Here is a 12,450-nt window from a genome sequence, read left to right on the forward strand (position 1 = left end):
ATGCAGAAAGTTTCTCGATTATATTGGCCATTATTGGTGACACCAAAAAATGCCGTTACAAAACCTGTAGATGCCGTATCCAAGAGTCAAAAGGTAAATAAGGATTCCAAATATAATGGACCGTTTCAATCAGTTTTTCGACATATTTTGTAGTTGATGACAGATTTGGGCCTTCTAAAACCGGCATCAAATGGGACATTTCAAATTATGCCCATCGCACAACGTTCCTTGGACAAATTGTGCCATTTGGTGAATGAAGCCATGTTATCCGTGGATGGACAAAAATGCTCTTTACCGGTGCTAACCTCCTCATCATTATGGAAAAAGTCTGGTCGTCTAAAAGGCGATATAACCGAATTTTTTATGTTACGTGATCGCCATGATAAATCGTTCCTACTGAGTCCGGTAAATCCAAATGTAATGGAAACGGGAATCATTTCATTACACTTTTATATTTGTAGACTCATGAAGAAGCTATTACTTCCATGTTGGCATCCACAGCACCCATATCATATAGGCAATTACCCTTACGATTATATCAAATTGGACCCAAGTTTCGTGATGAATTAAAGGCTCGATTTGGTTTAATGAGAGCTAAAGAATTCCTCATGAAAGACATGTATACATTTGATCGGACTGAAGGAGAAGCTCGTGAAACTTATGAGTTGGTCAATGATGCATATACCAAACTATTTAAGCAACTGGAGGTGCCCTTTGAAAAAGGTATGTGTCTGTGTCATTTATGGGTTGAAGCAAATTTTGAAAATTTCAATTGATGGGAAAAATTTATAATTTAATCAACCATTTTTTGAACAACTTGGATATTGGCCAAGTATTATTTATGACAGTGAATGTAAAGACAACATAATAGAAGAGTTGTGAATACAATCTCAATTTTACACCTACAATCACATTTTTAATCACACTCATTCCGATGTGGAATAAATAAATATGTTCGTATGAAATTGAAATCGGCGATCGACGTGCCCGATAGGCAAATCTTAAAAATTAAATTACAATAATATATATAAATAACAAATATAAAGGAGTTGTATTTAGTCCACTATCCTTAGGACTACTTATGCTCTATAATAAGGTGACAAGATTTAGGAAATGAAAATAGAAAAAGGGGACGTATTGTCACCATATCAATAAATTAATTTTTAGATTGAATAAGCGAAAATTAAAGGTTATTTTATTAGAGTTTCTTCTTTACAAGAATATATTAATTTTGTTTTTATCATTGTTCATGTATTAGTTAAATAGTATCTTTGTATGAATGACTTATTTTTTAAAATAACATGGGTTGGATGGTTAAACATTATCGATCCTTCTGTGGGTGAGATACATGTCCAGAGAGAAAATTAGAAATTATTTTTTACTTTTTAACTCATAGAAAATAATGCAAAAACTAATTTTTTATTCAAAAATAGTCATTAATAAACATAAAAAATAAAATTTAAGATTTTGAAGAAAAAAATTGTAGACCTTATAGACATATTAGTTTCCTAAATTATTGGCATATTCATTAAACTGTATATAAATGTCTTTTTTATGTTTAGTTGAAGCATGTACTGGCATGATGGGAGGTAAACTATCTCACGAATACCACTATATATCATCAGCTGGTGAAGACAATTTATTGCATTGCCAAAATTGTAATTATGCATTTAATATTGAAGTTACCGGAGAGAATAACAACGAGATATCATGTCTAAAGTGTAAAAGTGCAGATATTAAACATGTAAAGGGAATGGAAGTGGCTCATGCCTTCTTGCTTGGTGATCGCTATTCAAAAGTATTTAATGCCACATACCTGCATACGGATGGTAAACCTAAGACACTGATAATGGGTTGTTATGGCATTGGAGTCAGTCGAGTATTGGCGGCATCTCTAGAGGTGTTATCAACTGAAAATGAATTGAAATGGCCATCACTATTGGCGCCATATGATGTGTGTGTTATTGGACCCAAACAAGGTAGTAAAGAAGCCAGTCAAGGCGATGTTATTGAAGAGAAGTTATTGGCACAAATGCAGGCCATTTGTAACAGGGAACTTTTACATGATGATCGAAAGTATTTAACTATTGGAAAACGTTTAATGGAAGCGAAAAGGTATCCTATCATATTCTAGTACTGTTCAATATGGACATATTTTTATATATATTTTTTTCAGAATGGGATATCCCATTATAATTGTGGTGGGTTCCAAATCCTGTGACGAAGTTCCCAAGATCGAAGTTCATATTAATGGCATTTCAAAGGAATTGGAAATTAATTCAGCATTTATCGAAGTTACAGACTACCTCAAGCACAAAAACTCTCTAGCCCAATTGTAAAAGTAATTTACAACTATTTTTTATTTCCAAAGCAATGTGTTACATTAACTAGTTTAAGAAAAACATGAAACAATAAAAGAACAAAAACAAATTATATTTCTATCACACAATTTATATTGTTGGTTGACTAATTTCCATAATCGGGTTCGGGTATTTCCGGATAAACTTGCATTTGTGGTTTCTTTGGTGTAGGCGGTGGAATACTGGTGTAGGACCAAGGCAATTGACCTCTTAATTCCTCACTGACTCTTTGATTTTGTTGAGACTGCGGTGAGTAGTTGTCACCTACTACAGAATAACGTAGGTTTAGGGGGGATATTGGTGAGAGTTGTTCATGATTCACAGGCGTTTTTGGTGGTTGAAGTTGCAATGGTGGGAGTTGGGTTTGAGGCTGGGGTGGAGGTTGAGACTGTTGCTGTTGTTGCGTTGGATAATTCAATCTATCGGGATGAGTTTCTGTGTTGCGGTATGTCATTTGTTCGTTCACGGATGGATAAATTTTGGGAGATTGTACAGGAGCAGATGGTTGTTGTTGCTGTTCATAGGCTCTTGTGTTCTGAGGTGGTATCGATGATTGTCTTTGTACGCTGGAAGGGTTCTGAATGATTAATGGTTTTGGTCGAATTAATTCTGATTCTCGTTGTCCTGTAGGTGTAGAGGATCGTTGTTGCTGTTGTATTTCCTCAGCCATCATTTGAGCTTCGCGATATGGTTGTCTTTCTTGTGGTGTTGCAATGGGAAGTGTACTAGCTGTATTTGCACTGGTGACGCTGCTCTTAGTCGAAGAATTCTACAAATGTGTAATATTTTTTCAAGAGAATATCAAGCTATTCAAAGTACTTATTTGGAATGAATACTTACCCTCTTTGAAAGAACACTGGAAAGAGATAGGCAAAAACTGGATCCAAAAATGTTCAATAACCAAATTAACACAATTCTCGAAGTAATGCAGGTCATTATTATCGAAGGTGTTACAAAGTAGGTGGAAAACGGTTTCAAAATATTCATAGCTGCTTCGGCAGTTGATAGTCCAAGATAGGTAAAAGTATTTTCGACAGACTATGAAAAAGAATGGACAAATTATATTGTACAATGCACCATGTGTATTGAATACTACTCACAGTTGTGTGTACAATATCATGTACATGATATCCAGTAGCCACTGCATCCAAAATACTGCCGGCAATAATAACTAAGAACCATGGCCAAAAGCATAATGCTTTTACAACTGTTGTTACGGGCCCACAAATTGTTGTAATCACCAACAAAGAGGTAACAATCCACAAAGCACTAATTGCTGCATAGGCAATCATAAATATGAAGGTTCGATTTGTAACCTCATCAGATTCGCCCCAGTTTACATGTATCGTCAATGATTCTTCCACCGATGGTGTGGTTATGGAAGGATTGCCACAGTCTTCATCTGGAAATAAAATTATACGTGAAAATGTTACTGAAATTGCTACTGTAGGACCATAACACTAACCGCCAATTTTACGATTTATAGAAATATTCAGGGGACTAATAGTTCTTATATACATTGATTATTGTGTTTATTATTTATTTATTTAATGAAAAAGATGAAACTAACAAAAAACGGTTATATATATATAAAAAATAAAGAGTTATTAAAAAAATAAACACGTCACTATACTAAAACTAACCTTTGAATAAAATGCAAGAAATAATTTATAATTATAGACTTAAAAAATTTTGTCTGCATCTCCTTCAAAATAAATAAAAAGTATATATTTTACCATTTACCTATGGGTGTATAGAAGAATATAAAATATTAAAGTCAAATATATTATAGAAATTCAAAGTTTTGATTATGGTTCTCAGATTTGTATTGTATTTAACAAACGCGGAAACAATACCGTTTGACTAGAATTATTTAAAAGAACTCATATTTGATATATTCTCTTAAAACTGATGTACTTAGGCAGGACTAGACAGGGAGCAACATTTTAAAAATGTCCTATTGCCATAAGATTTTGGTTTTAATTCTTTCTAACGTTTCAATTGGTTAAAATTTGATTCAAAATTCTCAGTCAACACTTGACTTAAATTCTTGTAATGATACCGCTGCATAGTAATTCATAATTTGAGAACGTCTAAAACGATTTGACTCACAATTTCTTTTAAATAATTGTTGATAGTTTTTTTTTTAATTTTAAATACTTACTCAAGAAGTAAATTAAATCTGTGGCAAATTTAAGCGGTGCGGCCGATACATCAGTAGTCTCTTTTGAACATTCTCTCAGTGTAATGCCCCATACGGAAAGACCCAAATATAAACAACCTTGAAGCTGTAATCACAAAAAAAAAGAATATTATCAATGCAACTCGTGTATTACTTGTAGCAGCCTTCTCATTATATTTCCTTAAGTTCTGTTGTGGTTACATGAAGTAATCAATTTGGTCTACCTTTTTTGTAGAAATTTAAAGATTAAATAGCAAAATCTATCAGAATTGATAAGATAAGTACATATTGTATTTTGGCCATTGCTGTTATTGTTTTTCTGTAGAGGGGGAAATTTTGAAATTAATAATCACAAAGTTGGAATTTCAAATGAAGGTAATTTTTCGACTGTGTATTTTTTCATACAGCAATGGTTTCATAAGTAAATGATAAATTTGACACATTGACGTAGAATTTGATAATTTTAATATTAACGCTGAACCACCAAATAATTAAATTAATAAATGTTTGATAACAAATACCAAATTAAATTGTATTAAGGGCCTAAAAGTCCTAAATTGAAAATAACAACTATTTTATTCACAATAAATTTTTCAAAGTTTTGAGATTTTAGTGTTAGTCTGCATTTATGTCTTTAATTAATCTGTCATATCCCTTTATCCGTACGATTAGCATATTGTTTTCGTTCCCTTTTATTAGTTAGTTCATATTATTGTTTCGGGAGGACAGAATATTTTATGTAGTATTTTTTTTCTATTCCGGACAAGTGTAATATAACCTTAATAACTTCGGCAGTGCAAAGAGGTTTCTGGTTTTGTTTATCACCACCATATGTTTCAATTATTATTCATATATTGAATTAGCACCATGCGAACAGTTTAAATATAAGCCATTGACTATGTAGTTGCTGGGTAAAAATTAAATATAATACAACGAATTAAAGTCCATACATTTAATAAAGGTAAATTTAAATGTTTTATCAAAATTGTTTTCCATTCATATAGACGCAACATTTTTAATGAATTACTCATCCAGTTGTTTAGATAGACCAAATCGTTTCTTCAATTCAATTCAATTTACTTGACTTGTTTTATTTCCCTATTTACTTACCAATATTATTAAGGCCATAAACAATATAAAACATTTGGCGAAACCGCCATTTACTCCAGAATTTGACATTTTCTTGTCACTTCGTTGATTATCTGCTCTGCGGTGTTATTCCGATTTGTACTAATTTTCCGCAATAATTGCAAAATGTTTGCTTTTGATTTTGTTATTTTATTCTGAAAAGGGGCCACTTACAGCAGTACACAGTCATAATCTTCCATATGACTGACTGGTTGGCTGACTGAATGAATAACCGAACAATGAGCCCTCAAGCCTTTGAATGATAATGGCAACGTAAAATCAAATAATTCGAACGCAAATCGTCGTTTCGATTTCAAGTGATCAGGTAAATAATAATAAAAAAACGTTGGTTCTTCCCTTGTCGTTGTTGCTGTTTTTGATTAGAAACCAAAAAAAAAGAAAATATTTAGACCATTTTAGTACTAACTTTGCGATATCTTATCGATGCGCGACCATAATGAGTTTGGATTTTTGTATTTTATTTCATAGAAATGAATTTGCTCTCTTTTTGGCAAAAGGTGTATTATCAAAGCGTCATGGGATTATTTCGAAAAGAAAACGAAAAATACAATGTCAATGTTACGAAGAACAGTTGTAAAGCGGCCAAGTGAAGTTGCTAATAATATAAATACATAAATAATTACAAAAATGTATCAATTGTAAGAGAATTGTTTTTTGCATGTTACGAAAATGAATGATTTATTTTTCTGTAGTTATATGTATTCCGGTTTTAAAAAAGCATATAACCCGAATATCCACGTGTTTCTTTCTTTAAATTATATAGAGAAATATCGGAATTTAAATAATAGTGAGTAAATATTAGATCCAAATGGTATTCTATCATTTCAAAATTTCGGTAGAGTAATCAATCAAATGATTCATTTCTACAAAACCTTTTCGAACGCTAATAATAATAATTAAAGATAAACAAATAAATGCATGTGATACATTCGCATGTGCATAAATGCATAGCTACTGGGGATTTAATTTCTACCCCTTAAAAAAGAAAAATGTCACATAAATAAATTGAAGGACTTTTGGGAACATGTAATAAATTATTGTTTGTGACCATCTGCATGGATAAATTATAAGCTTTTTTTAACTCCAACCCGAATTTATCGCTTGTCATTTCTATTTTTTTATAAAATATTTATTAAAATTACCTATTAACACTCAAAAATACTAAAACTTTCCGAACAAATACTATGATACCTAGAGTAACGGTATTTTTAAATTCGCCAGAGTTGCATATGTTTTGACCCAGCTAAAATCGAGTAATCCATTTTATCAATAAATTTTACCAAAAATTTCTGGGAAAAATTACAATTACAGTTTCAATTGAACGGTGAAAAAACACCAAGTTGACCTATTTTTTAACTTCAAATAAAGAGATTACAACATATTTCCACATATTCAATTTCAGTTGCATATGTTTTGGCGACCACTGTATATATATATAAGCTGTTCAATACATATGAACATATGTGGGGATGGCACCGCATCCACACAATCATTCTTAAACTCCATTCTAACTTTAAATTGCAAAATCCAAGAACTCATGAAGCACCTGCAATCACACCTTCCATCTAGTAATGCCAGTACTTACGAGCATCAATCAAGGAATCTGAAAAACGGATAGGGCTAGATTGAATTCCATCCAAGCATATGGCGTGTGTCTAGACTTATATATCGATTATTTGATTGATATGTACTTTAGATAACACATACAATTATATATCATATGTATCCAAAATGCCTGGGGTATGCGAATCTTACACTTAATTTTACAGTTTTAAGAATTCCAAAGAGTTTACCGAAATTTTATTTGAAGTTTTCTTAAGACTTGCTATAATATCAAACTAGACTGTATATTTGTTTGAAGAATATATTGCCAAATTATAGAATATTTAATGATATCTTATCACCATTCCCGGCACATTGTAATTTCATTCAGCTCCAATTGTTTCAATAAAAATTTGTTTCAGTATTTTGGCAATGAGTCTTCTATGAAATTTTTTTTTTTTGTGGAAAAATTCATTATTTAATGCAATTCACATTGTGTCATTTGTCAGATAAAAATCAATTTTGTTACGAAGTTTACAACGGCAAGTCTGATATGAATTTAGATACAGTGGTGGCCATATTAAAATTTAAAATACTTTGTATTTTTCCCATGTTTTAGGTTTAATTGAAACAGTAATTGTATTTTTTTTAAAATTCCTAATATGTTGCTGAGTAAAAGCATTGTTGCAATTATTTCTTTCTAATATCCATAAAGCAGACAATGCTCTCCGATGTTAAATATTAACACAGTTTCGATGGACCATAGACCCAATGTAAAAAGTTTGAACCTATTATACCTTAACATTTATACTAGAAGTTGTGCAAGGATTATATAGTCGATCTTTGCCATTCCTTCTGGAAAACATATGTGGTCTCAACTTATTAAAATCATAAATCTCGATTTTACTGTATACAATAGGCCATATGATCCGTTAGATATCAGTCGGCATTACCTAAATATTTTAATTAAAATTGTTTTAATCTTATAACGAAATATCTTGAGGGAAAATTGTGTTCAGAAGGTGGATAAAATCAATCCCATCGTATTTTTATAAAATCAAACCACTCATATATGTTGAAAGAAAAGAAGAAGAAAAAATAAAATAGAATAGTCCATTCGAATTTGAAGTCATATTTGTTATTAATAACCAACACTGTCATAGATGCTAGTTATTCCGCCGCTGTATTTCGAATTTCATTGGCCCCTCTTCATTTTGTTTTCACATGTATTAATAAATCACAATTAATTTGAGGTAAATGACCGCACAAGATCATTTTTATCAGCCAAGTTGATAATTATCATAGGAATACAGATCAGATTTTGATAAAACACTTATATTAAATACTAATTTGTTTAATCGTTTATCGGTGTTGTAGTTTTCGAGCGTGTTTATTTTTACTCATATAGAGAATTGAATTCACTGTGGCTGGCCGAGCAAAAACGCCATTGGGGTCATCGATAAATATATGCCTATTATACATTTAAAAGAGGGCCAGGGACTAAAGGAGAAAATAATGCTCGTGTTTACGCTGGCGTCATTGTGTCCATACCCGCTTGCACTCGATAAATAACCCGCTCGTTAGCCACCGAAATACCGGCACTTGAACACATCTAGTACATAGCGAAACTGAAGATTGCACCTACAATTACGCGATTCGGCACGACAAAACGTTGGCTGTTAGATCATCTCCAAGTTTTCATTTTCACTTCGAAATAATAATAATAATAACAGCAACAGCAGCCACAACAGTCACTAGACAAACAAAAACACAGTGGCCCTCTGCGCTGTTCATGACTCATTTCTAATATGATGAAAAATTGGGAGAATTTAATTTTTTTTCGTACAGAAGACGGCAGGCACTACTGAAACAACCGACTATCTGTTATTCTCATTGCTGTTATATTCGATATATGCGCGGGAGCAATCTTCCCTCTGCTGGCGTTTCATTCTGCTGCTTCCAGCTGCTACTGCTCCGAAAACAATTTCTGTGAGCATTTTTAATTCGCAATTATTTTCGTAGTTTTGTTTATTTTCTGTTTTTATTTTTTAGTATTTGAACGATCAATGTTTGTTTACCGTTGTTGTTGTTGTCGTTGTTTTAACAATTGTTATTGTTGTGTTATTTGAAATCGATCGGTTCGGCTGTTATAATGATGTTGATTGGTTTTGTCACTATTTCAAATAGGCTCTCGTAACAAGTAGACGGTTAAACACTTGGTTAGATACTGATTGCAAGTACACTCTCGAATTAAAACAGTCGATTTGCCCTGCCCTGTCCTACCCTGAATCATCTGCCTGCCTTACCTAGCTTCCCGCAAGTGATCAATGTTTACACAGCACAACGAACTGTATTTTTATTATGATGGTGGGGAATTCAGAAGCCCCCCTTCAAAACATAAGTTTTGTGGGTGCTGGAGCTGCTGCTGTTCGCGGGTAAAATGCACATGGTTGTTGTTATTGTTGTTTTACACACCTGTACCTTGTACACTCCCCATATCCAGCAACAGTTGGAAAAACGATGATGAAAAGAAATCGCATTATAAATGATTACTGATAAGATAATAGAAAATATTTTATTTTTTCGTATACAACAGAAACACAGTGTTTGCAAAGTGGAAAGTTATGATCTAAGTTTATTTTACTTTCAAGTTGAGATACCCATGTTGAAAACGAAATAAGACAGGTCCAATTTTAAATGAAAAGCCATTGGAACTAAAGCACTTGCTATAGAGCTAGATTAAGACTAAAATGATAGAGCCGATTCCTTTAAAAATGTTTCATCTCTGCATGGGACGAGTAAAGAATATTTTGGTGTATTGTTTAATGATAAAACATAAAAATTTGTTTTGTAAATTCTGTACATATTGAGTTGATTTCAAAGTACTGTGCCATTTTGATGTAACTTTAGCGATTCAACAAAAAACTTTGGAATTTATGGTAGACTTGTTCAATGACACGCTGAAAGTGTGTTAAAGAGTATTTTAAATAAACATTTTCTAGCTTATATATTGCAATTATAAAAAATACTATTTATGAGAATTACCCTATGTTCTCATAAATAGTATTTTTTATAATTGCAATATATATGCTAGAAAATGTTTATTTAAAATACTCTTTAACACACTTTCAGCGTAAATATGAAAAATACCTTGAATAATCTTCAATAACACTGCAATCTATCTCTGTATAAAATTTAATCGAGCTAAGTACATTCATTCAGTCCAAAATTGGCATTTGGTTAATGAGGTTTGTCAACACTAACGATAATTCATAGTTCTTATGAAAAAATAGTGGACATGTCGATTTCAAAAATCTTGTAACTATAATACAATTATATATTTTTCACAAGGATCATCTTCGTAATTATAAAGAACATATAGGAGAATACTTTAGAATTTAAATTCGTTAAAAAAATATAATATATGAAAAATGTAAGTATGATATTTTTATCGATGCCGCCCTTAGGATCAACATTTTTAAGGTTTTCCTCTAGTCGGCATATGGGTGAAAAATAATCACATTTCCGATCATTTTGGCTCAAAATTAAAAAAAATGTTAAATAAGTGCTCTAAATAACGATTCACTTATAACAAATTACTATTGAGTTATTTTACATAAATGAATTATTTAGCCATGCCGAGAATTGGATAAAAGGTTACCGAAGTCGGCACCATGTTTTATAATTGTAATATTTTAATAAATAAAATTATTTTATATAATTTTTTAAATACAACACAGATGGAAACATCCGATAATAATAATTTATTAATGAAAATAGCAGAAAAATCAATTAAATAAATAATTTCTGTTTAACTAAAATACGACATGCCGACAATTGGAAAAAAGTGCCGACTATTGGCACATAGACACTATTTTATTTAATTATTTAATTAATTATTATTATTTAATCTACATAATACAAATTATTTAAACAAATTTTTAGTGTATCAGAGAGTAAACAAAATTTGGAAACATATTCACCTATATACAATATTGTGAAAAAAAGTTCTCGAGGTGGTGAAACGTTTAAAATCCTTAAAGTGCCGACTATTGGTGCACTTACCCCATATACATTTTTTAATTTATTATGAAATAATAATATTAGTTATATTATTTTAAATTTTTTTATTAAATAGTAATTAGGTATACATTTTGCCAGTGATTACGATTGATGTTTTCAAAAACATAATAGTAGTCACCCATTACTACAATTACCAAAAAATGTAGCTGAAAATATTGACGTGGGTTATATCGTTATAATTCATAGTAGTATAATGAAGTTATTACATTTAGAAGCGCCGTACGATGGTTCACAAATCGATTTACCTGTCCAAACTGAAATGTTTGGTTGTCACGGAAATATGCTTTAGAGTGCCATGTTTTAGCCCATAGATACTTATGTAAACAATCCGTTCGGCTCCTTTTTAGGTCCAAAGAAACATGGGGTCTAAAATATGGCCTCATTGGTCATAAGGCTGATGAGGCCATCGTACAGCCCGAAGAAAAGTAAATTTTGTCATTTTATACGTATTTTTTCACATTTCAACCGCTGTAGCTCAGTCAATCCTCAACCGATTTACCAAATATATATCTTGTTTGAAAGGAAAAATTATACTCTTCGAAAGAAAACAAGAATAATATAAATCTGTTAAAAAGTAAATAAGTTATTCGAGTTTTAAATTGAAAATCCATGAAACCACGTTTTTCTCTATATTTACCGTTATAAAATAAATTTTCGAAGTAACCCAGAAAAACCAAAGGTATTTTCGTGGTCCAGAGACTCCAACTAAACAGAATTGGTACATTAGAACCCCTGCAATTTTTTTTTTATCTTGTAGCACAGTGTTATCATCGCTATCAGTCTTGTTGAAATTCAGATCCTCTAATTGTTCATTTTGTTTTAATATGCCACTCAAAGTTTGACTTTTAAGGCTATATTTTCTAGTGGCGGACGTTGACGTCTCAAGGCCACACACACTATCAGAAATAGCTGTTTTCTATGGCATTTTCGTCAATACAAACACGTTTGGTCTTATATTTGTAATTTCGAATCATATTAATATAATATATTTAAAGACAAACTCAAAACTTTTAAGGAAATAATATAGCACTAACTTTATATGGCGGAATGTGTCCCACTTTGAAACACTGAATGTACGTACCCCGATAGATTTTTTTATTTTTATTTTTGACCTCAAGCTCGATAAGCCATCTA

At 31.6% G+C, this 12,450-nt stretch overlaps 2 protein-coding genes across 2 annotated transcripts; one reads left to right on the forward strand and one right to left on the reverse strand.

Annotated features, from left to right (window-relative positions):
- On the forward strand, positions 1 to 2,339 carry LOC133328753 (probable proline--tRNA ligase, mitochondrial). Its single transcript, XM_061537301.1, has 5 exons — positions 1 to 93; positions 154 to 405; positions 462 to 723; positions 1,563 to 2,115; positions 2,177 to 2,339. Exons 1-5 carry the CDS (start codon positions 1 to 3, stop codon positions 2,337 to 2,339), a joined length of 1,323 nt encoding a protein of 440 aa, XP_061393285.1.
- Positions 2,340 to 2,403: 64 nt separating this feature from the next.
- On the reverse strand, positions 2,404 to 5,740 carry LOC133328754 (uncharacterized). Its single transcript, XM_061537302.1, has 5 exons — positions 5,653 to 5,740; positions 4,525 to 4,648; positions 3,461 to 3,762; positions 3,201 to 3,398; positions 2,404 to 3,129 (listed from the first exon to the last, which is right to left on the reverse strand). Exons 1-5 carry the CDS (start codon positions 5,719 to 5,721, stop codon positions 2,467 to 2,469), a joined length of 1,356 nt encoding a protein of 451 aa, XP_061393286.1. The 5' UTR covers positions 5,722 to 5,740; the 3' UTR covers positions 2,404 to 2,466.
- Between the last annotated feature and the right edge of the window lie 6,710 nt (positions 5,741 to 12,450).

Source organism: Musca vetustissima, unplaced genomic scaffold (genome assembly GCF_032173495.1).
Source record: "Musca vetustissima isolate MV318-11 ecotype Yass unplaced genomic scaffold, APGP_CSIRO_Mvet_v1 utg1769, whole genome shotgun sequence".
Taxonomy (NCBI): Eukaryota; Metazoa; Arthropoda; class Insecta; order Diptera; family Muscidae; genus Musca; species Musca vetustissima.